General features: G+C 36.8%; 2 protein-coding genes across 4 annotated transcripts in view; one reads left to right on the top strand and one right to left on the bottom strand.

The window, feature by feature from the left end:
- The window catches only part of LOC120348112 (uncharacterized), a 121,945-nt gene that overhangs the window by 78,132 nt on the left and 16,866 nt on the right, over positions 1–26,947 (bottom strand). Inside the window, exon 12 of one of the 2 annotated variants that reach the window (XM_039418232.2) lies at positions 25,456–26,657. The exons of the other annotated variant lie outside the window; for it this stretch is intronic. Coding sequence (XP_039274166.2) covers positions 26,479–26,657 — 179 coding nt within the window. The 3' untranslated portion in view covers positions 25,456–26,478. Of the gene's footprint in view, positions 1–25,455; positions 26,658–26,947 lie in introns of those variants that run through there. 2 annotated transcript variants of the gene reach the window in all.
- Positions 12,679–18,377, top strand: LOC144429555 (uncharacterized). Of its 2 annotated transcripts, XM_078117635.1 has the most exons (4): positions 12,679–12,811; positions 16,525–16,649; positions 17,319–17,477; positions 17,889–18,377. In XM_078117635.1, the coding sequence occupies exons 2-4, from the start codon at positions 16,607–16,609 to the stop codon at positions 18,128–18,130; spliced, it is 444 nt and encodes a 147-aa protein (XP_077973761.1). In that variant the 5' UTR covers positions 12,679–12,811; positions 16,525–16,606; the 3' UTR covers positions 18,131–18,377. The 2 variants fall into 2 exon arrangements, 1 of the variants encoding a protein (XP_077973761.1); XR_013478843.1 differs by lacking the exon at positions 12,679–12,811 and having other exon boundaries at positions 16,207–16,649; positions 17,246–17,477.

The raw sequence follows: 26,947 nt of genomic DNA on the forward strand, positions 1-26,947 counted from the left end.
AAAATTGTGTTTCCAAAACATCACAATTATCGACGAAGGCTACTTTGTCAAAACAGTCGGATAGTTTGTGCAAAGTTTGCTGGTATGGAGAAATTATTGTAATAATTGTATCTATCCCGGGCTGGGATACAACGAACCACGTTAGAAAACGCTGAGATTCAGAAATTTGTTTTTAAAATTATTTATCAAAATCTAAAAACAAAACTAATAAATAATATAAATTCTGACAAACATTAGTCATCTAAGATCCATCCCACACGGGGAAATAAAGTGAAATAAACCAACATTATTAGGCATAATGGGAAATGTAGTCACCAGACAATAGATTTGCATGTTCCGTAAATTTGTTCGAAAATCTTCTTCTTTTCCGGGCAGTGTAACAAAGCTCAGATCCCTTTTTTTATTTCGTTAATTTAAATAGGATAATTTTCTTCAAAATTGTTTTAGACTTAAAGACAGATTTATTTGTTGTGACTCAGTTGCAAGCGTGTTTTTATACCTTTTCTCTTTTATAACGTCGGCCTATTTCTCGGGTTCATCGAATCCCAGTAATACCAGATTTGTCTCATCCCAACCAATTTGCCCACACATTTAGGGGACTCGGACGACATCCGTGTCATTTGATTATTAATTTTTTTTCTGGCGCATTGGTGCCCTCAATATTCATGAACATTCATATAAAGTTAAAACACTAAACTGTCAAAATTATGTGATTGATCACATTATATATTTACAAACATATTTCAACATCATATGCTGTTATTAAAAAACAATTTTATTACCTTCGTCGCTCGCGATCACGCCGCCGGCTATTCCCGACCAGTTTTTAATATTATATTTACGTACTAACAGAATATGGTTCTCACCAAGGCTCGGTCGAATTAAGTAAGCGCTGGCGCTGAAGCAACACAAACTAAAAATAGGGTTCAACCAAGGGTACAGCCCAAATTATCTGCAGAAACTTCGCAGTTTGGTATCTGAGATTTTTTTTTGTCGCTTCAGATTGTAACGTAACAGCAACAAACGGTGTAAAGACATGCTACGCTGTTAATTTACGAAAGTCGGTGGGAAAAAGTGCCAGGTTACAAAAATAGCTATATACAATCATTGCTTTCTGTACCGCGGTCAGAAACAAGTTTGGATCTGTAGCAATTTTAAAATATAAACAAAAATTTGTATTTTTACAAGAATACATCATAAAAAATACTTCTCAAACATAACAACTTTACAAAGGCTTATATCGAAGGTGAGAAGTAAATCAGCAACTCAAATTTGCGAATGGCAAAATAAAATTGAAAAAAAAAAAAACAATGAAAATAAAAGCCAAATAAAAAAAATAGGGGTGAGAAAACATGAAAAAAAAATTAAAAACAAAAATAAAATAAAAAATGAAAAAAAAAATTAATATAAAAACGAAATAAAAAAATTGAAAAAAAAAATTGAAAAAAAAAAAAACTCGGATAAAAAGAAAATAAAAAGATTGACAACGATGGCCCGCCTTTTTATTTTCTTTTTATTCCCATTTTTTTTTACTTTTTTTTTTGCTTTTTTTTGTTTCGTTTTTATTTTTTTTTTCGTTTTTATTTTGAATTTTTTATTTTACATTTTTTTTTTCATTCTTGTTTTATTCTTTTATGTTTTTTCACCACTAGTTTTTTTATTTTACTTTTATTTTCAGTTTTTTATTTTATTTTTAAATTTTTTTTTTTTCAATTTTACGCGTGTCAACGATGGGCCACCATAGTGGTGTCAATACTAAGAAGAAAACGAAATACACTTTGAATTTTGTGTCGAGGAAAACTACGACAGATAAACGCTATTTTAGATACCGTGAATCTCCAAAATTCCGTGAGCTCATGATTTATGACAGACGTTATAATAAAGGGCATTTCAATCGAATATTGAAATATTCGAATCGGTTCTTTTTTTCTCGTAAGTCGACTCAACCGTGATTTATGCTGAAAATAATTTAATATGGAAAGACGTTTTAAACGCTCGTATTGTTCATGGATTGAATATTTTGCACAACAGAGAAATCGTTATTCCCGAAAAATTCGACATTTTCAAAGAGTGGCGTAATTGCGGCAACAGAGTTTTCATGTACAGCGAAGGGTAATGAAAATTTTCAAAAATGCGAAAGAACAAAATTAGAAATGTATTGTAAAAGGTTGGGTACCACTGCACTACAGAATTCTAGTACTGGGCAATTAAATATGACAAGCGTGCTCCTAACGTTTACTACGTTGCGCTAACAAAGAAATCGCGATTCGAATACCTAATTCCTGGATAAAGATCAAAAAACGTGAGAAACGAATGACTCAATATCAGTCTTTTTTGTCGTTCATGCATCGCAGTCCGGCAGAATCGTGGCCGAAGCTCGTTTTGAGACATAAAGTTTTTTTTTATTGTTTAGATATAATGTCGTTGACATAAATAACAAGCCGGTAGGCGTCCAGGATCTCCGCTGATACCCAGGCCCGCGGCATACAGTATATCGCGAGGATCCAATTCATTTTAGACTCTGTAGCACTTCAGTGGTCGGCCTAACTTCGTTCAGATTTAAATCTCTTTAATTTGTGTGAGCTTGGACGTGAATTCCTGAAAATTTCCTCGTAAGAAATAGGCGAGAAAAACTCTTGATTACATTGAGTGTCTCGATCAGAAGGAATTTCAGTCGGTTCCGTTACAAACAGAACATTGACATTAACCAGTAATGCCAACCGGTTCGCTGATCTCATAAAATTCTGTGAGACGGTTTTATAGAACCGGTGCGAACCGGCTGAATCCCACCACTGCTCCTATCCAATTCTGATGTGCGATCTCAACTGGCAATTCTCCGTAAAAGTTTTGATGTTTTGACGGGCAACTTCTTGAAGTTACTGAATAATGTCGGATTACACCCCAGCAATCTTTCACCATCCAAGAAAAATTGCTGACCTTTAACGACAGCGTGCCGCAGTGTCCTCTAACGACATGCAATAACCAGTTACCAGTCCAGCACTCAAGCAACCGGTTACCATGCGATTAAGAAAAAGAGCTGGTTACCAAAAATGCTAGTTCATTTGAACTCTGCGCGTTCCGTTGGGTTCATTTCAAACGCTGGGCGTTCTGTTGACGTACTCGCGTGACTGATATACTGTGACTGAAAATAAGAAAAATAATGTTACCCAAAATCCCTAAGGCTTCTCCAGTTTATGGAGTATCGAGACCAAAGACGACTTACTGGAAAGAGTACTTCGTCATGCGGAAGGGAGCGCTCTTGGAATTTTAATTTTCGACTTGGTTGGCAAGAAAATGGCGATGAATTGTGATAAAAATAGATATTTCATAACGATCGGCGCGTGTTTCGTTATTACCATGGAAACGAAACATTTATCTGGACTTCCTATAAAACGCATAATACTAGGGTGACAGGATAACCCACGTGAAAAATTTCATTCAGATTGGTCCAGCCAAGACGCTACATCTAAACAGACAGACAGACAGATACACAGACAGACAGAACGACTAATAATAAGGGTCTCCTATAAAGCGGAGATCCAATGCTTCCCAGGTGGGTATGGAGTATATTATGTTGAGCAATCTTTTCTAAGTGGATATTAAGGCGCTCCTGAAGTATTCGTACCAAGATGACGCACATCCTGAACCTTAACCTGCGGGAGGCAGAAATGCCAAGATGGGATTTCATCGCATTGCAAACCAATATTAGCGATTCTTGGATATATTAGCGCATTTCCATCTGAACTGCGTGGAAGAGATTATACCTATCTACTTTGCAGCCAAACACTTGAAAAACAATGTCAGATAAGCGTCATATTATCGAATATCAGTAAAGGAATCCACTTGTATCTAACCATGTGTAACGTGTTTTCTTTTGGAAAAACCGGCCCTTTCAGGTTCAGCATTGACTTTGGCCAAATTAATACATCCTTGTGGAGAGTATGCGTATGCGAAACCGAAATGTGTGCACCTGCTATGCCAAAATAGGTAAATCAAACATTTTGATCACTAGTACATCACACATATTTTCTTGAGTTCTTCAGTTGCACGTGGTAACGCGCACATTCATCAAATTTCACTTGTTCATTGACCTATAGGATTTTGACGAGCTTTTTTGTATGATTTCATCCCATAGAATTTATATGCTGTTCTAAAGAATACTAGTTTTCATTCATTCAAACCGCGTGTTCGAAGTAAGGTTTGTAATATTGCGTGTTGGTTTTTAACTGGTTTATTGATATACATCATTTGACATCCAATCGGTGATGCCAGTAAATCTTTAATAAAAAAAAATCAGTATCATCTGCAATGAAAACAGCAGTACCCACTCAAATGGCAGCTGGGGGATGGATACTCATATTATCTGCTCCCTCCCGTGGCGTTTCAATATGAAACCTGCCTCTTACCAGTTTACATGAGTGCCAATCGCCATCGATAATATGACGCTTATCTGACATTGTTTTTCAAGTGTTTGGCTGCAAAGTAGATAGGTATAATCTCTTCCACGCAGTTCAGATGGGAATGCGCGAATATATACAAGAATCGCTAATGTTGGTTTGCAATGCGATAAAATCCCATGTTGGCATTTCTGCCTCTCGCAATTGCTGCGTATATTTATCGGAGAAGTTCTGTGGCGTGGTTATCAAATGAAGAAAACTTGGAAATATTTTTTTCTACTTCTCTCAAACCTTGACATTTTGTGAAGTTTTTTTTCCCATTCAACCTTGTTTTGAAACATCCCCAACAACCACAATTAATTCTGTCATTAAACTTCCGAAAGAAACACATAAAATCATCAACAGATGCATATCACCAAGTCCTAGGTAGATATTGCTGAATTGAGGGACAGCATGACAACAGGCAAGAGAAGCGCGGTCTACTCTTTTAGTTTATGACAGGGTTTCTCAAAAGGGGACCCCGGCCTCCTTGGAGGCCACGGATCGGTTATCTGGGAGCATGAACAAACAGATGGAAATGCGAGTATATAATATCTATGTATTTTTATAAAAGAGAAGAAGCAAAAATGTTGAAAGTCTTTGGTAGTTTGGAAAGCATTGACATGGTCCCATGGAACATAAACATGAATTACATTCCTTTTCTGGGATATACTATAAAATGTAGCTATTTTCTCATTCGTGTTCTCGTGATAGCATTATCTTATACTGCATCGTCGTTATCATCCCGCTACATAACAATCCTTGCTAACAAATAATTGACTGTTATCCACCGGGTGTATATTTGCGCACACTGTGCGCAATCCACTTGAACCACTGCCGACTGCATTAGCAGGCTTGTATTGTTAATTGCAACAATATCTGGTATTTTGAAATAGTACTCTTTATTTTACGCACATGTTTCAACAGTGTTCCCCAATATATGGGCCGCGACCCAAAACTGGGTTGCCTGAAAATATTTTCGGTACGATTTTTTTCAACAAATACCTGAAAGTTATTGATTCTATTTCCTAGTACATTTGGTGCTTTCGTAGTATGTGCACCAAGATGGCGCACAACCTGAACATAATATGTGTACCAGGTTAGTGTTCAGGTTGTGCGCCATTATGGTGCACAGATTTGACGAAAAACACTAATACAAATATCAAGCCGTAAAAAAATTGCTAAGGCTGCAAACTCCACACCCATGTAGAAGTGATGGGCAATAACTCCAAGATGAATAATCACAAATAGAAAAAAAAAATTCATGTCTAAAAACAAGGTTGGGCCCAAAAATATAATGCGGATATAAATATAAGGCCGGACTGTCGGGGTCGATAACCTGGCTAACTGTTCCATGACATGGACTGGTTTCCATCATATCTATGCTACTGTAAAAACAACTAGAAAAATTCAGTTCCGGTATGCCGCCTAACTTCATCGCCGCAGGATAACGAGACGATTATTACTTCGGTGAAAGAAATACCAGTCAATGCCAAAATTTCAAGTAAAGGTCTAGATAAAATATTAGTCTTTGACAAAATAATTCCGCAACAAATTAAATTTTGTTAATTTTATCGAAATTCACAAATTTTCTGACAAAAATTACAAGAAAGAGATATTCAAATATATGGACACGAAATCTAGTACGTACCCCAAACGTCACGCCAAACATGTAACTGCAACAATGTTTTTGATTACATAATCGCAAACAAAAAACGAAATCCCATAGAGCCCACAGAAATTTTTGAAATAAATAAAAACAAAAATGCAATCTTCAACTACAGAAAATTGTAAAGCAATTGATCCAGTAGTTATTGAGAAAAGCGGGTTTTTCACAATAAAAAAAAAATAGAAATACTAACAACATGAATCAGAATCAGATTTATTTTTTTTGTCAATTAAAAAAACATTCGGTGCTTCCGAAGTATGTGCACCAAGATGGCGCACAACCTGAACATAGTATGTGTACTAGCTCAGGGTTATCAGGTTGTGCACCATCTTGATGCACATACTTCGGGAGCGCCAAACATTCAACATTAAAGTGTCTGTAAATAGTCTGTAATAATTATGGTATAGAAATGACAGATGTCGTGAAGGAAAGATTGTATCGTCATCGGATTTACGACACTTTGTGAGAAATAAAGAAAACAAAAGAGCCGTGCTCTAATATATGCCCACGTAGCACCACATAATTTTGATGACGTCATAGCAAAAAATAAAATATCTGCCTTCTGGAGAAAGTTTCCATCTTTAACCACTGAAAATTTCAAAGCAATTGGTCCAGTAATCAGAGAGAAAAGCGATTTCTTCAAAACGTGTCAAAGAACAAGAACAACATAACAACAAAACGATCGTTATGTCCACTACGTGTCCAATAAAAGAAACAAATTAAAAGAGCAGTAACAGTACAACACAATAGAAATAAGTATTTTCGGTTGCTCATTGGCATACCCTAGTGGCTGTAGTATCAAATTGTGTAATAAAGCGTTATGGAATATCTACAAAGTTAAATCACGTGATTATCTGCAAGAAATCCCGAGTCTTTTGTAACAAAACAAATGAAGCAAACAAGGAAGTCATAACTAATTAAGGCAGGGTGAAGTTTCAGTACTATGATCGAAAAATTTAAAGTTTGTGAAAAATGGGGTTCTGGATAACAATATTAATAAATAATACCTGTATTTTAAATAGTTAAAATTAATATGATGCGTTTACAAATTAGTTACCGGTGCCAGAACCGGTAAATTGAGGCAAACATACAATATAGCTGTATAGCCAAATACATTACATATTATTGTTGTTTATTGGTTAATGAGGTATACACGATATTGGGCTTCAATGGAGCAATACGTCAGTTTGCGAAGGCAATAGTGTATATTGTTGATCAACAACAACATAATAATACAACTATCCATACGTCCACTTCGTGTCCAATAAAACCTGAAAATTTAGTCTCTAATGTCCACTTCTGCTTGTTTATTCCATTTTATTTTCCTATGTAAGATGGATTTTCGATGTTCGCTGTTCGTCAGGCGATATTATTTTTTGTTTCTAATCAAGTTTTGAATTTAGGTTCTAATTCCCACCGTTATTCAATATAGTTAGTGGTCTGGTCGGAATAGCTACAATTCTACAATAATTTCTCCATACCCGCAAGTTTGCACAAACTAATCGAATGTTTTGTCAGTGTAGCCTTAGTCAATAACTGTGAAATTCTTGAAAACATGTTTTGTTTTTCATCGCATTGCCCGAGGCAAATTTATTTCGCGTGATTCGATTCAAATTATCGCTCAGGCTTTTCATAATGCCAGTGAGATGAGAGCAGCGTCAAACTTTTCCAAAATGGATAAATATTTCTGCATTGCAATCGTATTCTCGTTTGCTGTTGCTATCAATGGACAATTATATTAATGGGCTCGGGTAAGTGGTGTTATCAAACAAACTTCTTTGGTTAGCAATCTTATTCTTTTAGTGATTGTTTTTGTCGGTCTAATACAACGGTGCACAACCTGCGGCCGTCGTGAAAAAATAATGCGGCCGTCCACATACAAAATCCTATAAACAACAACAAAAAAAAAGTTTAAAATATAGGATTTGGCGTATATTGAAGCAAAACAGAAGCACTGCAAAAAAGTCAGACGACACGATGCGTCACAATCTGGATGGTGAATTTGCTGTTGGTGATTTCCCTTCACGGTTCAGATTGATCACGCATTTCGGCATCCTAGCAAGATAGCCTAGCAACGTAGCAAGATGGCCTAGCAATGCATCCGCAGCATACAGCCGAAGAAATTGTAGCAGTTTTATTTGATTCTGACTCTGATTTGTATGACAAGCCTGATGGTGAACAAGAAAATGGGACAGGAAAATAACCTCCCCGACTTTCGATTTTTTTTCAAAAATTGTGCAACCATTAGGCAACTTGCTGCAATATATCTGCTCAAGAATAGGTCGACCGAAAAGCAAAATCCGTTTAAAATGCAAATATTATACTTCCAAGTAGTCCTACATACTTTTTTAATTGGGCAGACTGCACTCGAATCCCATGCGGGAATAGTTATGTGCGAGAGGATTGCTGGACTCCTCGCCCCCGTAGGGTAGTTCACGTAACCGCTGGTCGGTTACGACTTCCCCACCATCAAGTTCCCGCTTCCGAAAACAAATACCCGGCTAACTAGTCCCATATCCGACCTGGACTGGTAACCAGACTAGGGGCCGTGGTTTGCCATATGAAAAAACCGTCTTAACGGCTTTCCTCTCCCCCGGAATAAATAGGTAAATCCTATCCTGGCAGTTTGTGGACAAAGCTTTTATTCTGATAGTTTTCTTTATATAAACCCGCGGAAGTTTAAAGCGCGACAAGAGAAAAAGGTGTACCCGTAGTATGTGCACCAAGATAGGGCACAATCTGAACATAGTATGTGTACCAGGTTAGGGTTATCAGGTTGCGCGCCATCTTGGTGCACATACTACAGCAACGCCGAGAAAAAACGTTCATGTGCGCGCCCTTTCAAACATAAACTGTCGGATTAGGATTTTATGCTTGATGGAGATCCGTCTGTTGACAAGGGCCACACTAAATGGCTTGTGGTGTTGTGGCCCGTCTGTTGCACACCCCTGACCTAAGAAGTATAATACATTCACGGCATACTAAAAATTGGGATATTGCGTTTGTGAAGCTGCAGTTTAGAATGAAGTTTTGCAGTTTAATATTGTGTTTTGCAATCTCGTTTTGATGACGGAAGTCACATTAAGTGTACTCGAAAAAAAACGACTGTTGTCTAAAGCTATTATTTATTCTCCGATCATTTTGTAAATGATTTCCTGTCAAAGTAGATGATGTTATTTCATATTGTGATGGCGGGGACTTCCCCTTAATTTATCTCCACAAAATAATTTAGTCAGAAGCACAACAGTTGTAACTGCGACGACCCGAGCATGACGCTGACAATTTATACATTTTTCCTCGACCGGCTCTCTCGTTTTCCATGCATTTAATTTAATCATTTTCTCCTAACTGACTTCCTCAATTCGACTCACATTTTTCGAATTGTGTTATTCAAAAAAAAATATTTGTTTAAATACTGTTTATTTGACGTCATCTGCTGCTGTATACAGCAATTCGGGTGTCGCTCACACGTTAACTTAATAGTTTATTCGCTCCTCGTCTATTTTTACTGTTTATTTGCACAATATTTCATGCACGACGGAAAAGAATATCTGAATCTACAATTCAAAAATAACCGGAATGTATTTTTCAAAACGACTTGGAAATTTTATTAATTTCATGAACTTTTCCAATTTTGAATTATTATTGGATGGAAATTTTAGTAAAACTGCAATTCTATATGAACGTTTTGATCGTGTTAAGATCAAGCTTAAGAGCAAGAGGAACCTAAAATTAGTTTGAAAAACACGATTCGCTGCAGAATGTAAATATATCCGTGATTAAAACCGTACAAATATGGTAGTCAAGAATTATTCAAATCTTTTTCCATCAATTACAACTTTTAGCCAACACCGATACCGGATTTTTGCGATGATACCATTGGCCGATGCCAAATTGTCCTTCGGACACTATATGCTGTTCAGATGGATGCAGTTTATCCTGCCGATCTTATTCTCCCAGTAAGATAAGATAAGTTTATTTCGACTCCATAATCAGCAAAAAGGCGATAAAATGGTTGATAAAAACAAATAAATAAAAACTGATTATGAAATCAGGAGAGTAAACAAAACCTTGGACAAGGTTTAAAACGTACAGAATATAAGATGGAAGGTATTGCCAAAAAGAAGTGGTACGTGTTCATTCACCTAAGTAAGAATTGTTTTTTTTTCAATCGATTTATAAGCATAAACAAATGCTCTTTGGGTTCAGGAATAATTAAAATGGATGAACTTGTCTTAGACGGTTAGGGGTAAGCCATGACCTTTGTCACTCAGCCCACGCTTTTTGGCCCAAACGTATACTTGGAAAAAACAACGACAATCTATGACATGGGTCGATGAAAGATTCCGTTTCCGGCCACAATATATAGTTAATAAGCACAATTTCATGGTAATGATTTATGGATTTTGTTCAACAATTGGTTGTGTTATACCTCTTTCATATTAATCGCCAAAAGTGCACGTTATTTACTGGTTAATTACGTTTGGCAGATTTGTTGACATCGCGGATTTCATGTGAAAAGGAAAGATTATAAAGGCCCCGAGCAAATATATCAGTTCTTAGTAACGTCTATTACAGCGCTTAATACTATTTGCGAGAGGGGTTCACATAGAATTCTTCTCTGGGGGAAGTAACATGGGCGATAAGTTCGACGGACTCCACCGAGACGCTAGACTAGATAGACATAGCAAATCCCATCCATCCTAAAGTATAACGCATATACAGTCGCCATTCTTGACCTTGGTGATCGAAAAATGTAGTGTTTCAACATTTGATGGAGTCGTCTTGTCGGCTTTTCTCTTTGAAGACAAATAAAAAGATACATATGGAATTGAGTACAGTAATAGCTTCCTATACACAACAATGAGCGCTTCTCCACGACCTCGTTTAAAGATAAAAATATCTTATTGTAATATAATTGATCTCTGTAAACATTTCGACTCTCCTTCGAAATTCCGTTTAGAACAGAAACATATTTTGCCAAGATAAAAAACACTGACTATGTAGCTCGATAAAATACAATTGGTGTTTACAGGAAATAATGCTTCGCCAAGTCTCGTAAAATATAACGATGGTCGCTAACAAGTAGTACCGACGCAATAATCGGAAAAAAATTTAAAACAAAACATGAAAGTGAAACAACAAATTCAAATTAACACTACGTAGCTATTTTCTCTAATCATTCATATCAATAACGAGATGTGGCTGACAGGTGAAAGTGTATAACATTAAAGGTCTATAAATGGTACTCCCGTGGTATGCGAACCAAGATGGCCGCCACCGAAATGTAGTTTGTGTATGTATTTAGATTCACCAGTAAATACAACATATAGATTTTATGGAGAATTGCATTTTTACCAACCACGCCTTATTTATAGGAATGTACGTATTGCCAGACTATGCCGGGTACGAAAGATATCGATTCACTAATGCTTTTTAGGTGCGATTGTGTGCAAAATTGAACAACATAAATTATGGTTAAATTGGACCGCGGAGAAAAATTAATTACAAACTGCCACGTTAGCAGAGTGAAACCTTCATTTTAAAAAAAGCGTGTGTCCACAGTCCGCCGAGATAAAAGTTTCAAATTCGCGAATGCTGGTTCTGATATTTTTGTTACTGCTTAATGGCGATAATTATGGGGTTCACTCAATTTTTTTATATTAGAAACTGAATACAAAATCAATCATTAAAATAATTAGAGGGAAAGGTGGTACAAAAATATTTGCTTGAGCTTGTCAGAGTCGGTAACATCGTAAACTTTTCGTTAAGTGGAGCTAATTATAAACGCCCCGAGAAAATGTATCAAGTTCTAAATTTTATTTGAGGGAGGGGCAAAACAAAGTTAGGGTTGGGGTTTATAAAATATTGGCTGACATCGCTGAATTCCATCAATGAACAAAAATTCTAACTGGGGCAGGGATTTTTTTTTGGCGCGGGCTGTCTACAAAACATAATATTTTGACCCTTTTTTCGCAAATTAAAACTATTCTACTATATGAAATGGCATACTGTTTTGTATGAGAAAGATGTCTTAGCGCTCTTTCTGAATACTGTACTTCACTGGGTATTCAATTGTCCGATTTCTTCGCGAATATTTATTTCTGAAACATTCAAGGACGCGTAGTATAGCGTTCGGCCGACGCAGGCGTGCCGATTCAATTTGGATCGCTATCTGTTTATGTTGCTAATTTCTTAGGAATGTCAAGTCTAAACAATATGAACGGTGCGAGATTCCATCCTTAGAAACATGTATAATAAAAGCATTATTTGTTGGTTTGATTCACCGAAAAAGATCAATTTGATTTTGTATTACTAAATACTATCGTAACCCGCACTTATTTTGACTGACACTATTGCCACTGTCACTATTGGTTGAAACAAATTCGTTGAAATTTTAGTTTTTATGAGGAGTTTTTCTCTGTACGATTTTTTTGAAGTATTTGTAAGTCATCAAATCAATTTTTCCTGTGATACTATTGGGGCATTTAGTTGTATTAAAACTTCTAAGCACAATAACAGTTCAGGCCACTTATTATGTCGTTTTATTGATGTTGTAACCTTTCAGTTCATTTTTATTAATATTTAGAATCCTGCGAAACAACCGCCGATTGCTCAGGAAATAAAATCCACTACGAATTCCTACCACCGCTCGCTGTTTGTGCTTGTCCTTCATTTGTATTCACAGGGGATGATTGTATGGAACGTGAGTATTCTTGTTTTATTTCCCATGAGCGTAATCTACTCTAGTGCAGTTAGAGTTACATCGGCATAAAGGAAGCGTGAGTGGTTGAGGTTTTAATTCCATTCAATGCGGGAAAATGCCGCTATTTACACTTTGTTGAATTTGATGTTAAAAATCTCATGCATCTGGAACAAATAACTGGCTTACTAAAAACTAATTGGTAAGTGGTTCCCAAACTGTGGGTCGCGTGAAGATTTTCTCAGGTCGCATAATTTCTGTCAAACATGCCGCACACAAGTGACTGGGATTTGAAGGTTGGAATGTGAAATTTGTTCTGGTCGGCAGGTACCGTAAAAGTGCATAACTCAGTATTTTTCAGCAATAACTCGACCATTTATTGTCCAACCGGCGCCAAAATTGCTCGGCAAAACTTTCATGTGGTACTTAACCTTTCCAGCTGGTCGGCAAGTACCGATATTAGTAAAAGTAATTGAGTGATAGCGTCACGAGTGCCAATAATATTTTCCTGAATGTTTCTTGTTGCGGGGTCGCGAGTACCTGTAGGCTTTGATTTTATGAAAAATGGGGTCGCGGAAAAAAGTTTTGGAACCACTGCCTGGTAACCGGACGAGCCATATAATCAAGCCGTCCTATCGGTTTTCCTTTCTCCCGGATAAATATGTAAATCCTATCCTAGGAGAAGCGCTAAAGTAAACAGTTGTGTTCCTATTGTGCCTGATCATATTAATCAGCATAATTTATCCTGTTTGCACGTATTGAGGATATCCTTATCACTAGATGTCGCTCGCCATCTAAATGAAAAAAATCACATTGGTTCTATTTACTTGTCTTGTTCCAGTTGCTAATATGTTGTTATTTTCATGATTGTGTATTTTGAATTAATATAATTGTTTGTCTCATATAATCGTTTCTTCGCTTTATCAGGTGTTTGAATTCACCAACAGGGTGTCGCTGAGTCTTTCGCGAGCACTCCGCTTTTCGTTTTGCTAGTTTTTTTAATATACGGGGTGTCCATAAAGTACCTTCACAATTTCAATTTGGTACAAAGTCAGTTGCCAATACATCTTAACCAGGTTTGTTGTATTTTAATCAGTAATTGTTCAAGTATTCGATACATATGTAAGGTCAAAACAATATATGGTATCAATAAATTCCCTTACCGCAATCAGGGGCGTACCCAATTTGAGAGACGGAACCCTTTTTTTGAACTGTTAAAAAAAAACATTTTTCTGTATCATACATAGCAATTTTTCGTAGCTTTAAACGTTTCTTAGACTCTTGAAAACCCCCGTTTTTTTCGATAGGCCAACTAGCTGTTACGGTCTAACTTGACAATTAGAAATGATAGACCCTCTCTATGAAAATTTCTGGCTACGCTCCTGATCATAGTATTTACGATTTCGCCTGATCACCGAATCGCATCGATCAACTTAGCGGAACCGCCACTGGGTGCGCAATTTTCAATTTTGAGGACGTTGTTCGCACATACAAAAACCAATCCCTAAGAACCCACAGGATTTTTTGATTGAAAAAAAACAGAAATTTTAAATCACTGAAAATTTCAAAGAAATTGGTCTAGTAGTTAAAGAAAAAGGCGATTTTTCATAACAATAATACCAACAAGGACAACCTAATAACGAAACGACCATAGGCCTACTTCGTGTCCAACAAAGGTATTGTCTTAATGAAGTAGAACATGGAAAATTTCCCAATCAAAAACAGGTTTGAGGTCGTGTACGAGAAAGTGTTGAAACGACAAGTTGTCGTGGATCGCCATATAAATAAGTCGTCTCTTCGAGGTTAATATTATGAAATCAAATGTAATAAGAGTATTATAATACGGTACAAACGCATTTTGGATAAAAAATTATTTATTTTTATGGTTTTAATAGTTTGTGTGTACATGATAGTTACTGCTAGTTCAGGGCCTTGTTCGAAGAAAATTCATATGTTATAATATTTTTATGTAATCGTACTTATAAAATTTGCAGCGCTCTCTTTAAAGGCGGCGATTTTTTTGCAATTATTAAAAACACAGGCCAAATATTTACCAAACCAGTATGCAATAACATGCGCGCACATGATAGTACTGCTAGTTGTATCTGCAAAGTCACGATTATTTTTGACAGTGGAATTGTACTTGGCCTTATGGCTGCGCCACTACATAAGTTATATTCTTAGATACTCGTACATTAGTAAAATTCATAGTGATCCTCCGAATAGATCTTTAAAAGTAAATCTGAATCTAAAAATAAAGTACCTACCCAATATTTGAAATACCACAATTATTATTTTTTTCACATTTGAATAATGTTTGAACTCTGAATGAACTTTGAAGTTTCGTTACAGCTAACGATTATGAGGTTTGATTTTATCGGAATCAATTTTAAACACTCCAAGCATTACAATAAATACCCGGTTACAAGCACTGCTGACACGATAATCCGATGAAAGTGAAAGACGTTTGACACAGAATGGTATACAACAACGCCAAATACAAATAAACACGACCGCACATTTTTTCTTTTAATTAAAACAACGGGCCGCAGGAATTGACGGAAACGCTCACCCTTCATGACCTCTAACTGTTAAAGTTACTTATTGTTCAGGAATGTGAGGTCTAAACAATCATTTATTAATAAAACAAGATTTGATATATAATCCGTCAGCGAAGGCACAAAGTCATTTTATTGAACCACAGAATATTATCCCCTATCTCATACGCATCAAACACCTATACCAGTGGTCGGCAAAATTTATGTACTACTGGGCCAAACATTTATATTGATGGTTGTGAGCGGGCCATATTAATTTCCGCCTATAAACAATTGCACATTAAACATCAAATTATGACGCACCCGCTCCACCATTTCTGTATTAATTACAACCGACAGGGCTGCAAGTAAACGACAAACAACTTACACGTGCTTTCTCTTAAGCCATTTACAACATAACAAACACTATTGTTACGACATACAATCCGTGCGCAGATAATAATAACTTTATGGGCAATTTTTGATTTTATGCGTTAAAAGTGAGGTCTTCGAGGACCACAAAAAATTTTCGCGGGCTACATTTGGCCCGCGGGCCGCAGCTTGTCGACCACTGGCTTATACAGACACAAGGTCAGTTATGACTAGAGGTGAGCAAAATCGAATACTTTTTATCAAATATTTCGATTAATTTTGAAGAATACCTAATATTCGAATTACGTTAGATTTAATCTACCATCCAGTTGATGCCACGCGGTCAATACTACCTTTGGAAATTACTGGAAAACGAAAACGTCAACAACGCGCAACGGTAACAACGCGCGTCGACTTTCCTCTCTTTTTAACCGCATCTGTACTATTTGGCGTTAGATAAAAATTGCATTTACCTGTATGTTAATATTTTGTCCGTCAATCCTCAGTGCTGCATTCCCATTAAAATACTGAATAAATCGACAGTAATAGCATTTCTACGTGGTCACAATGATGATTCCCTACAAATATTACTAAATTTACAAAACGGTCTGCGAAAAAATAGTTAAACTTCGCGTACATTATGCTCATTTAGAAATTGTTAAATTCCAGTCTCATCTCCATCTCATCTTGTTACTAAAGGCGAGATAAATGAGTTAAAACATTATCGCGCCTTTTCTTGTTGTAAGATTAAGTTTCAAAATTTCCCCCACTAGTCTCAGTTTTGTTATTAACTTTGTATTCCTACAGGCTGTAAAAACGCCATCGATCTGAAAACATGAAATGATCAGCGGAAACTCTGCATGAACGATGATTCTATTGACGGCTTTACATGCCAATGTCCACTGGGATACAGCGGATTGATGTGTGCCAACGTAAGTTTCCACATTTTATTGAATTCAAAATCAATTTCTTAGCATTTTGGGCTATTCTCGTCAAGCCAGACTGTGTGGTCAAAATTTATTTTGAACAAGTTCATACGATTAAATGAAGCAGTAGAAAACCGGTACCATTTTAACAGGGGTCCACTATCTGCACTGTTCTTTATATCAGAAAAGTGTTTTATTCCAGAAATATATATTGATATTCTTTATGGAACAACTTTCTATCAAAACGCTCAGCGAAAAATAGAAAATATTACTTGAATCCCATTGCAAAGTTGGTTTTTGGCGAAAACACAGATTGATATTTTAAAGTACATCTTACTTGAATAGTATAAATTTCGTTTGAAATAATAATTCAGTTCAGAAACCAGTATCCACTCGACTGCTATGGTATACAAAGCTGTAAATATCCAACCTGGTTAAATCGCTGTACAATAATAAATAATTGGCGCGGAGTAATTTTGAAAATAAAGTAATTTCGGAGCAGGTAATATTTTCAAAATATAACGAAAGGTTTGACCTCCAAAAGCGTCAATGCTATCTGGTATCTCTCCGTAACTAATTGGCATTATTTTCATCCCAAGCAGGGTGGAGCAATACTGCTGATTCTTTGGTGAACTAGACGCGGAAAAGACTAATAAGTTTTTATATACCATCCAGCAATTGCCGGTTTTGATGCGAAATGTTCATTTCCCGAAGTTTCTGGAGATACTTGTGATGAGTTTGAAACTACCCCGACCAGTACGAAAGCTGACGATTGTGAAGACGATGAAGTATGCTGTTCAACAGGTTGTGGAACGGATTGTGTGAAACTTTCAAGTAAGCGGTAAAATTTTTTGACAGGGCTAAAACAGTTGAAGCAAAAACGCGACTTTAGTTAGTTTAGAGTACTTAGACAAAAGCTTGAAAAAAAAGGAGTGCCTTGATAGAAAAAAATTCAGCAAAAATGCGCTCTTAAGCCTCCTATCTTTTTCTTTTTGTGCGTCTGGTCAAGCACGCCGCACGTCTGCACTGTCCGCTCTGCGCCGCGCACAAAATTGGGCTATGAAAATGCATTTTCTCGAGTGCAGAGTTGCACATTGAGAAAATGATTTAATAGTTGGATATCGTAGCAAGGAAATTCAAAAGCCTCGGAATGGCCTTTGACTATTATTATGCAGAATTTAGCTATCTATGTTTAAATCTTTAAAGTAAAATCAAACACTTAATCACAATCTTCTTTTATTACAGATAAGAAACCACCACGAAAGATTTCAAAATTCGCTCTCACTGCACTCCTACTGAGTTTAACAAATCGTCCCAACCAAACTGTACTAAGAGCACCATTTGTACAAGTACCACCAGCCGTGCCAGCGGTAAATTTGCTCCAGCATTTACAGGGACCGAGGAACATTACTTTTTTTGTGTTATTCATTATGGTGCTCTTTATCTTTTCTGTCATTATGGGGGTCGCTGTGGGCGATAAGTTTTAACAATGAAAATTATGGAATTTACAAGCATTTTAATCTCAATTGTTGCCCTAAGTCACAAACTCGATGATTGAAATACACACTCCCGACCACGATGAGTAAGAATTCGACAACTGTGCACGCGCGCATTGCGCACAGTTTTTCACAAATATACACTTACAAAATGGTGAAAAAAAGAACACGTTTGCCGAAAAAAAATCTACAACAATGATGGAGGGCTCGTAATAAACAATTGGAGAAATAGCCAATCCCGGACATGGTTATGGAGTCATAGTTTCGCATATTTTTACCGGAGTCGGGGTTTCAAATTCTAGAGAGTCGGAAATACCCAGAACCCTTAATTCTCCAGATTCCGAGTTGAAACTTATATGGCGATGAAAATAAATCAGATCTTTTGAAATGCACTCAAAATGCGTTAACTTTACTGAGCTTGTTTAACAATTTATTAAAAAAGAATTGCGTTCGCCAACATTTAAGATGTTGAAATTTGATTTCTCGGTGTTGAGAGCTGGTGTCGAAATGTTTCAGCGCGATGGTCAATTTTCGTATTCCTGTAGTATGCGAACCAAGATGGCGGACACCGGAACATAGTATGTGTACCAGATTGGGCCATAATTTTATTCCAATTTTCCTTATTGGACACGTTTAGTGGACATAACGATCGTTTTGTTGTTATGTTGTTCGTGTTGTTCTTTGACATCTTTGGGACACCTAGTGGAAATATTAAAAAACCGCTTTTCTCTTTGATCACTGGACCAATTGCTTTGAAATTTTTAGTGGTTAAAGATGAAATTTTTCCCCAGAAGGCTATTATTTTTATTCATTTTAAATATTTCTGTTAGCTCAGTGAGATTTGTTTTTGTTTGCTATGACTTTCAGTCAATCCGCTGAGTTGTCACACACAATAAGGCACATGTTTCATAATAACTCGCCAGAAAGAAAAGAGTCCTACTTCAACATTGCCATAAAAAATGTGGCTTCAAAAATAAAAACTAACGAATTTAAATCAATCAAGTTGGCGCGATTCGTAATTTACTATTCAATTCGAAATGCCCAGCCCTAGTCAGAGGTAGTTTGGTACGATGCGACCAGTATCTTTTAGTAGGAGACAAAAATAACATTTTCAAACATGTTTTTATTCCTATAATATTACTCGTAAGCCAAGCATTTTCTGCACGAGACATATTTTCCTCATACTATTTCATCGTTTGATATATTTTAGGTGCAGCATGTGGTTACGGAGAAGCTCTAATTCATGGATGTCCAGATGTATGTCAAGGTGCTCGCTCGCGTGAATAATGGGTCTGCAATTTGTAGAGTTCACCCATGCAATGGGTGCACGACAAGGTGGTACAATCGCCAGGGAAATGATGTCACAGCATACTGTGGCCAAGTCGTGGGATAAGAATGGATATCAAAATAAATGCTAAAGGTGAAAGCATCTACTGACTAGTTGGCATTACGGTCTCAAATTAAATAAGGACGCAACAAGATGTGTAAACTTTGACACTGAAAATTTGCACGAAACTTCTGGAAGCTTTAATATTTGGATTTAAAAAACTTCGAAATTGAAAATACAACAACAGGCTATAAATTCAGTCAAATCGTTCAGACTATACAACAGTCCTGGTGATATTGTAATCAATGTGTATTGATAAAATATATACTGTTTCATATAATGTATATTTTTTTTGTATAGTGAGTCATATAATGTATATTTTAATAAACGCATTGTTTGATGAAGTATTCGTTGTCACAAGAATTGCTTTTGGGTAGTTTTATGGCGCATCTGTTTACGAATTAACGTCGCAGGATGATTAGGCATTCTTTTCATGGGGTAGGAATGAACATAGCAGCGGTCCGACACAGACAAACATAATGACAAAACCCCCCATCAAAAAATAAATAAACAAAATAAACAATAAGATAATGTAAAAGGCATTTCGCCGTGGTCCTGGAAATACGATACAAACGCACATGAAAATAGGACAAAATGTTCCGGTAGGATACTACGATGGAAAACTCTGAAAAGGTACCGGTAGGAAATACCAATCGATACCTGCTTTGAATTTCTTCTTGCAACTTGACCTGCAAAAATCTCATCGTCTAATACCACGATTCATCGCTAATCCATCCGTATAATGTAGTTCCTGAACGGCTAAATCCACAAAACACTGTATGTTTTCTGAACTCATATAGTACAATGGCAGCGGAATGCCTCAGATTTTTAAAATGCGCGCTGAAAATATTAACTTTACCGTTGCCAGATTTTCGTCTGATGAATAATGAAAGCTTATTGAAATTAGTGTAACCATATATTGGTTGAGATAAATCCGAGATGTCACGAAAAATTGCGGAATTGGAGTCAATATTATTTACTCAGCATGGCGGCAGTGAATACGGATGAAAAACTCATAAGTCCAGACGGGTTGTTTCGTTGATTTATTTTGGTTGGTGGTCTTATTTGTATGTTACTAGCATGTTGCGAATCTCATGCTATGGTAATATATCTCACGCTATAATGAGATAGACCTCACGATGTAGTACCAGCTTGAGATAGGTCTCACGCTACAGTGTGGACTCAGTGGCGTGCCTAGAGGGGGGCGGAAGGGGCAAACGCTCCGTGCAGCACGTAATCGGGGGCAGCAGAACCGAGCTGTAGTTTGCGTTATTCCCCAAAAGATATTCCTGACGAACGAGGGGGGAAAAGGTCGTTCAGACATTTGTGGATAGCAAAGTAGCGATCGGACATAGAAATAAGTGACTTGTATTTGCTAATAAATGAGTTCGATCTTGTAAATGTGAGTTTGTTGCTTAGGTTGATGATTTATTTAATGAAACAAACGTTTCCATCTTGCTTAATTGACCTTTAATTTATTTATTCTCGTACATAACAACATCTATAATTTGTTCATTGCACGAATTATTTTTAAGGTTAGGTATAAGGGGGCAGCATTATCAGAAACTCGCCCCGGGCAGCAGAAGAGTTTGGCACGCCCCTGAGTGTGGTAGACCCCACGCAGGCTCGCGGAAATATTATTTTTTTGATTAATTTAATTCCATATATTGCGTTATATAGTAAGTATAGCGTTTTACGTATTGAACGTGCCGTTACTGGCCGTCCGACAATAGGCTTTGTAGAACTGATTCTAGAGTAGGTTTGTACCACTTTATTTCGTTTTCGGCTGTTTGATGTAATATTCAGTCAAAGTATGTGCTATTAAGAAGCGAAGCAGAACTTTATCGAATGTAGCGTCACATATAACGAGAGCCAGGTAATACAAAAGCAGTCGTGGGTTGACCAGCGACCAATTTTGAGAATTAATTACAAGCTTTAAAGGTGGCTCACGGAATTTTTCTTTCTGATGAATTTAGTTCTATACTGTATACTTTTTCATAATTTTTGACGCTTACTATTTACATGAAGTCGACCTAATTTTCTTGTTATGAATTTATAAAAGCCGCCCCAACAAAAATCGACCGCAGTTTGAAAATGGCCTTTGATGACGTAGTACTGAGTACTAGGTTTGGGATTCCAGGACCAGTTTTCGAAATTCCGGTATCGGGATATCCCGGGATTGAGCCGTATAATCCGGGATTTTTCGATATTAAGTAAAAGATTGAAACAATTTGCATGGCAATAAAATCACGTATTTATTTCATTGTAATATCGACGCAGAAATCTTAGAGCATCTAGGGCGGTGGTTCCCAACCTTTTTTTGATATCGTGTCACACTATTTAGCTCTTTGAATGATCGCGGCACATCTATCACAAAACAAGAATATTTTCCACCCATTAAGAGTACGGTAGTCGAACGCGAACAAATGGTTAATAGTTGCCGATATTAGAACTGTTTTCTTACATTAATAGAAACGAGAGCGTCTTCGGAGCACCTCACATTATTGTAAAAGTTGCGCGGCCGCACGGGTAATACGTGGTCTTCTAACGCACCGCTGATCACGCGCTTCGATTTTTCTCGCTCTTCCACGTTACGTCCTTATCAGGTTAAATTCAGAATTGTATTTATTTATAAATACCGTTGCGCTACACAGCAACAACAGTAACGAGAACATGTTCGTGTATTATGCTGGATGGCTTAACGCCAAAGCGAGACTTTTGGCTGACTTGTCGGGACGGCGGGACAAGACGCTAAAAAGCGGGACTGTACCGTCTAAAGCGGGACGTATGGTAGGCATAGGCAAAGATCATAGCATTTACTATGTCGAAACGCTTATTCGACTTTTCAGACCGCAGAAACTATTCAAAAAAGATAACCGTTTTAACGATACTTGTTCCAAATGAAAAGTGTTATATAATAATTATGTTTCACCAGAAATTACTAAAAAAGTTATAAGCGTTTTTATATTTAGCAGGTTACTGGAATGAGTGGTTTATCATTTAACCAAATTCAATACAGTACTAACGTTTTTATCTTACGTGCAAGTACAATGTCTATTCAAGGAAGCAAGGCTAAAAATTAGAAAAATGGTTTTAGAGTGGTGTGGCTAAATACAACAGTGGACTGTGAGACACTAATTTGCAATGGAAATTTCCCCGGACCTTTGACTCCCGGGAAATTCTTCCTATACTTTAAAAATTTTCGGTGCTTATTTTAAGAATAATTTCGCGAATTGGCACCTGTAAAATGGGGTATTTGTTTCAAACCATCATTCTGATTCATAGCATTCAACAATCTGTTTTTTAAAAGTACCAGTTTTAAATTTAAATCTTATTTCTGAGAAACAATATAGGGTTACAGATTGTATATATTATGATCTGTGAAAGTTGTGTGTGGAATATGGGGATTCCCCGACAGGGAGCCTTGATCACTCAGTTTCTCACTATAGTGATTTCCTGTGCTATGAACATTGTGATATTTAACTGAAATTTCATTGTGAAATATGTGTTTCGTTCTAATTTTGTATTTTAAGAATTGTGTGAAACTCCTTTGTTGGTAACAAAAGTAGTTTCAGGGGAGCCATGTAATGGTCATTGATTTACGAAGGGCGATATTGGCACACGTACCCGTGGGTTTATGTCCACTAGATGCTTATTAGACTCTAATCTAATAGACTTTCAAGTTTCCTCGTATAATTTGCGTGATTGGTCTATTTATAGTTAATATTTCAACTTATTTTATGCTTTCATGTACTATGATGATGCCCTTGTTTGATGCTGATTTTTGGCCTCTGCTCTGCTGATACCTGTAATAGTATTATGAGATTCCGATCACTCACGCTATATTCGCGGAGAAATATCTCTTTCTGTCTGTTTCTCTGTGGCATATAACCAACTAAATTTTAGCTACTTCCCATAATTATAGGTTTATTACGAATCCATGATTGGCATAATAAACGACAAAATATTCGATGAAAGTAAACAAATAAAAACTTATTGCAAAGTCAAGGGAGCAGACAAACCTTCAAGTACGGTATCGATAAAAAGCCAAAATTTTGGATTAGGCTTTTAAGCTAAAATATATCGACTGCAGTCATCAAAAACATTTAATATTTGTTCATGTTATCATGAGTAATAAAAAACAAGAGAATGAGGATAGGAAATAATAAATGCGGTCGAATGAAAACGGTTCTCGTTTAAAAACACATTGGGTCCCGTAGAAATCGAAGAAAACTCAAAAATCGAAAATTACAGCCTTCTGGCGCACCCCCTTTTATCCTAAAGTACGGAAAATTTGAAATATTGTTTTTTGTGCATAATAGTATATTTCAATCATTCTCCCCTGGCCTCTTATGGATCATTGGTTACTCGGTTAAATATCTGGCAACAGTAACAATAATATTTTCAGCTCGCAGTTTTTTTTTAATCTGAGACGGGTCAGGATGAATTGAGAGGTGTATGGTATTTGAGTGTTTTATGGATTTATACATTATGTCAGTATGTGGATTGATTATCAATGAAGCTCGACTACTTGAAGGAATGATATGCCGGTCAAGTTACAAGAACAAATTGAAACAGGTACCCATTGATATTTTCCTACCGGCACCTTTTTGGGTATGCTATCCTACTCGTTCGTGTTTAAAAATTAATAAAGCGTGATTTGCCTGAATGATAAGAGCCTAGAGAGATAGTAACAATGCTGCATTTTTCCCCATACATGTCGCTGAGATAGATGTATATAAAGAAGTTTCACATGTAAGATTGTTGTTCTAGTCAGAATCTAGTGTATCAGAGCAACACACCCACGGCCACATCTAGCTGACGTGCATTTTTTGCACATTACATTCATGACCCCCACCCGATTACGTCATCCAAAATATCCGTCACTGCAAAGGCACAAGGACGTAAAAATCTTTCTAAAGTATATTTGATCCTCTTTGATGACGACGAAAAGCGAAAACAATTCACATCTCTTTTTCACGGGATTATTACGCAAAGCTCAAAATCAATTGAAATTGCTACCAAAAAAATTAAGTACAATAGACGATATTTATATGTTTTGAAGCTTGTCTGCTTTCTCATAGTTAACTATTCTTTTTCGCTCATAGCGACGATTATAAGCAAAAACGAATATGTTACCGTCAATGGAGCAATATGTGCTAGAAACCTCATATTTAAATCCAGCATTTGGCAACTGATGGTACCAAACTTCTTACATAAGGCGTTATACGTTTTCGCTAAGAATGAGGCCCTAGACAAGCAAAAAAGAAATTATTTACCCAATCATAACGATGGAGTACCACGCATAAAATAACACATTTCAGTACTACACTTTTCCTCGAAGCGTTCTAGCTTTTCTCCCAGATCAAGGCCCAGACAACCGGGAACACTTTTTAATACAATGGCTATATAGTACTCGACTTATATAGACTCATTCGATACATGAAGGTGGATAAGTTACATATGCTTACTTTCCACATGAGTGTTCTATGGTCTCACTCGACTTAGGCACCATACAAGCAGAGACGCCGGTATTCTCCAAGTATGTGAACCATGATGGGGACACTAGGGAGGATTGGAATAAAATTATGGTCTAACCCTAACCTGGTACACATATTACGTTTCGGTGTCCGCCATCTTGGTTCACGTACTTCGGGAGTAGCGAGATACCTTTATTAATTAGAGTATAGCAATGGTTGGAGTATAGTACCACACTTATGAAGACTTAATTCTTTCATGTACAAATCTTTTAGTACCACAATTCGACGTGAGACATTTAAATTTTTGCTCAGATCATACCATAGACAAACAGGAACAGACGGTAGGTGCAGATCGCTGCCTAAATGTTGAAACCAGACCACAACGGCTATTAGCAATACTTCACCAAACAATGTATTTATTAAAATATTCTGCCTGCGATGAAAGACCGGTAAATGAGAATACGATGATTATTCATGAATAGTTGAAGTTCATAAAAACAACGAAAATGCAACTCTTCTGGAAGGCAAATAAGTAACAAAGCATATACATAAGGTATATGAATACTACATTTTTTATCAATATACATTACGATGCAAACTATTTACTTTAAACACATTCATATCACATGAAATTTGTAAAGATTTTGGCATCAGATCGCACACGTAATTTATTGATCTCGATTTACCCTTTAGCTCCATCTCGATGAATAGAGAAATTCTAAAAAAGTTTTAGGACATCATGGGTAAAAAATTTTTTGTGTGTGAATGAACCATGCCTTGCATGAATGGATTTAAGAAAACGGCAAGAAAAGGGGTATTTTCAGGTTTATTGTGCAGTCGTCTGGGCGATTTGACCCAATTTTGCCCGGAGCTGATTACAGGGGCGTGGCCAGTAATTTTCAAATTGGTGTTCTGAAATTCCTAATGACCAAGTTTGACCGTAAAAGCAAGCAGGTTCGGGTGTGTTTCAAGATTTTTGACTCGTGGGATTTTAATGGACTCTTGAGGGTCAAAAACCGTTTCAATCTGCAAAAGATTTCTGTGTATGAAACAGAAAAATGGGGGTACTCCCGGAATATGTGAACCAAGACGATGGACACCGGAACATAGTATGGGTACCAGATTCAGGCCGTAATTTCAGGTACAAATGATATGGGAGTCATTTGGCTAGTCCCTGAACGCGGTATGGAACTGAAATAATGAAATGGGAATAAAATTATGGTCCAACTCCAACCCAGTACACATACTTCGTTGATTCACATATTTCAGGAGTACCAAAATAGGTTTATTTACATTTTAAGGGGATGGGGGCAACCCCCCTGGTTTAATATTCTAATTTTTATTTTATAAATTTAAACTGAATTTCCCAGTAAAGTTTGTTGTGTTTTTGAATAAATCAGAGTTATTAGCTCAAAATAGTTTTTTTTGTTTCAAAGTGTTTTCCAGTCCAGTGTGAGTGTTAACAGTCATTCTTATCCCACGACTTGATGACAATCTGACGTGACATCTCTTCCCAGGTAGGTGTACTTTGCCGTGCACCCATTACAAGCTCGAACTCTACAAGTTGCATACGGATAATTCGAGCACTTAATATGTTGACATACATCTGGACATCCTAGAACCGGAATCTCTCCGGGTCCACATGCTGCACCTGAAATATATTAAATGCTAAATTGGAAATACCATACAATTTAAAAGCAACTATCAGCACAGCTTCACAAGTCCTAATAAATAATCTTATCATATACATAAACGTTTGGCCTAATTGACTACCACTCAGAACTCCCACAATAGGATTCAATGGAGCGCAATAATATACTATAGATCAGGGGTGTGCAACCTTTTTCGCACTCGGGCCAATTATCAATAACCGGGTGAAACCGCCGGCCGCACCTACACAGGCTTTCTATTAGTTGCAGGCACAAAATAATGTCTTTTTGT

This window comes from Styela clava, chromosome 11 (assembly GCF_964204865.1).
Source record: "Styela clava chromosome 11, kaStyClav1.hap1.2, whole genome shotgun sequence".
NCBI classification, from domain to species: Eukaryota; Metazoa; Chordata; class Ascidiacea; order Stolidobranchia; family Styelidae; genus Styela; species Styela clava.

What these genes read in the sequence shown, in the direction of transcription:
- LOC144429555 (XM_078117635.1), top strand. Translation starts at nt 16,607, where the DNA reads ATGCCAATGTCCACTGGGATACAGCGGATTGATGTGTGCCAAC. An exon ending in GCGGATTGATGTGTGCCAAC is followed by an intron (nt 16,650 to 17,318) that starts GTAAGTTTCCAC and finishes TATACCATCCAG; the next exon opens with CAATTGCCGGTTTTGATGCG. An exon ending in GGATTGTGTGAAACTTTCAA is followed by an intron (nt 17,478 to 17,888) that starts GTAAGCGGTAAA and finishes CTTTTATTACAG; the next exon opens with ATAAGAAACCACCACGAAAG.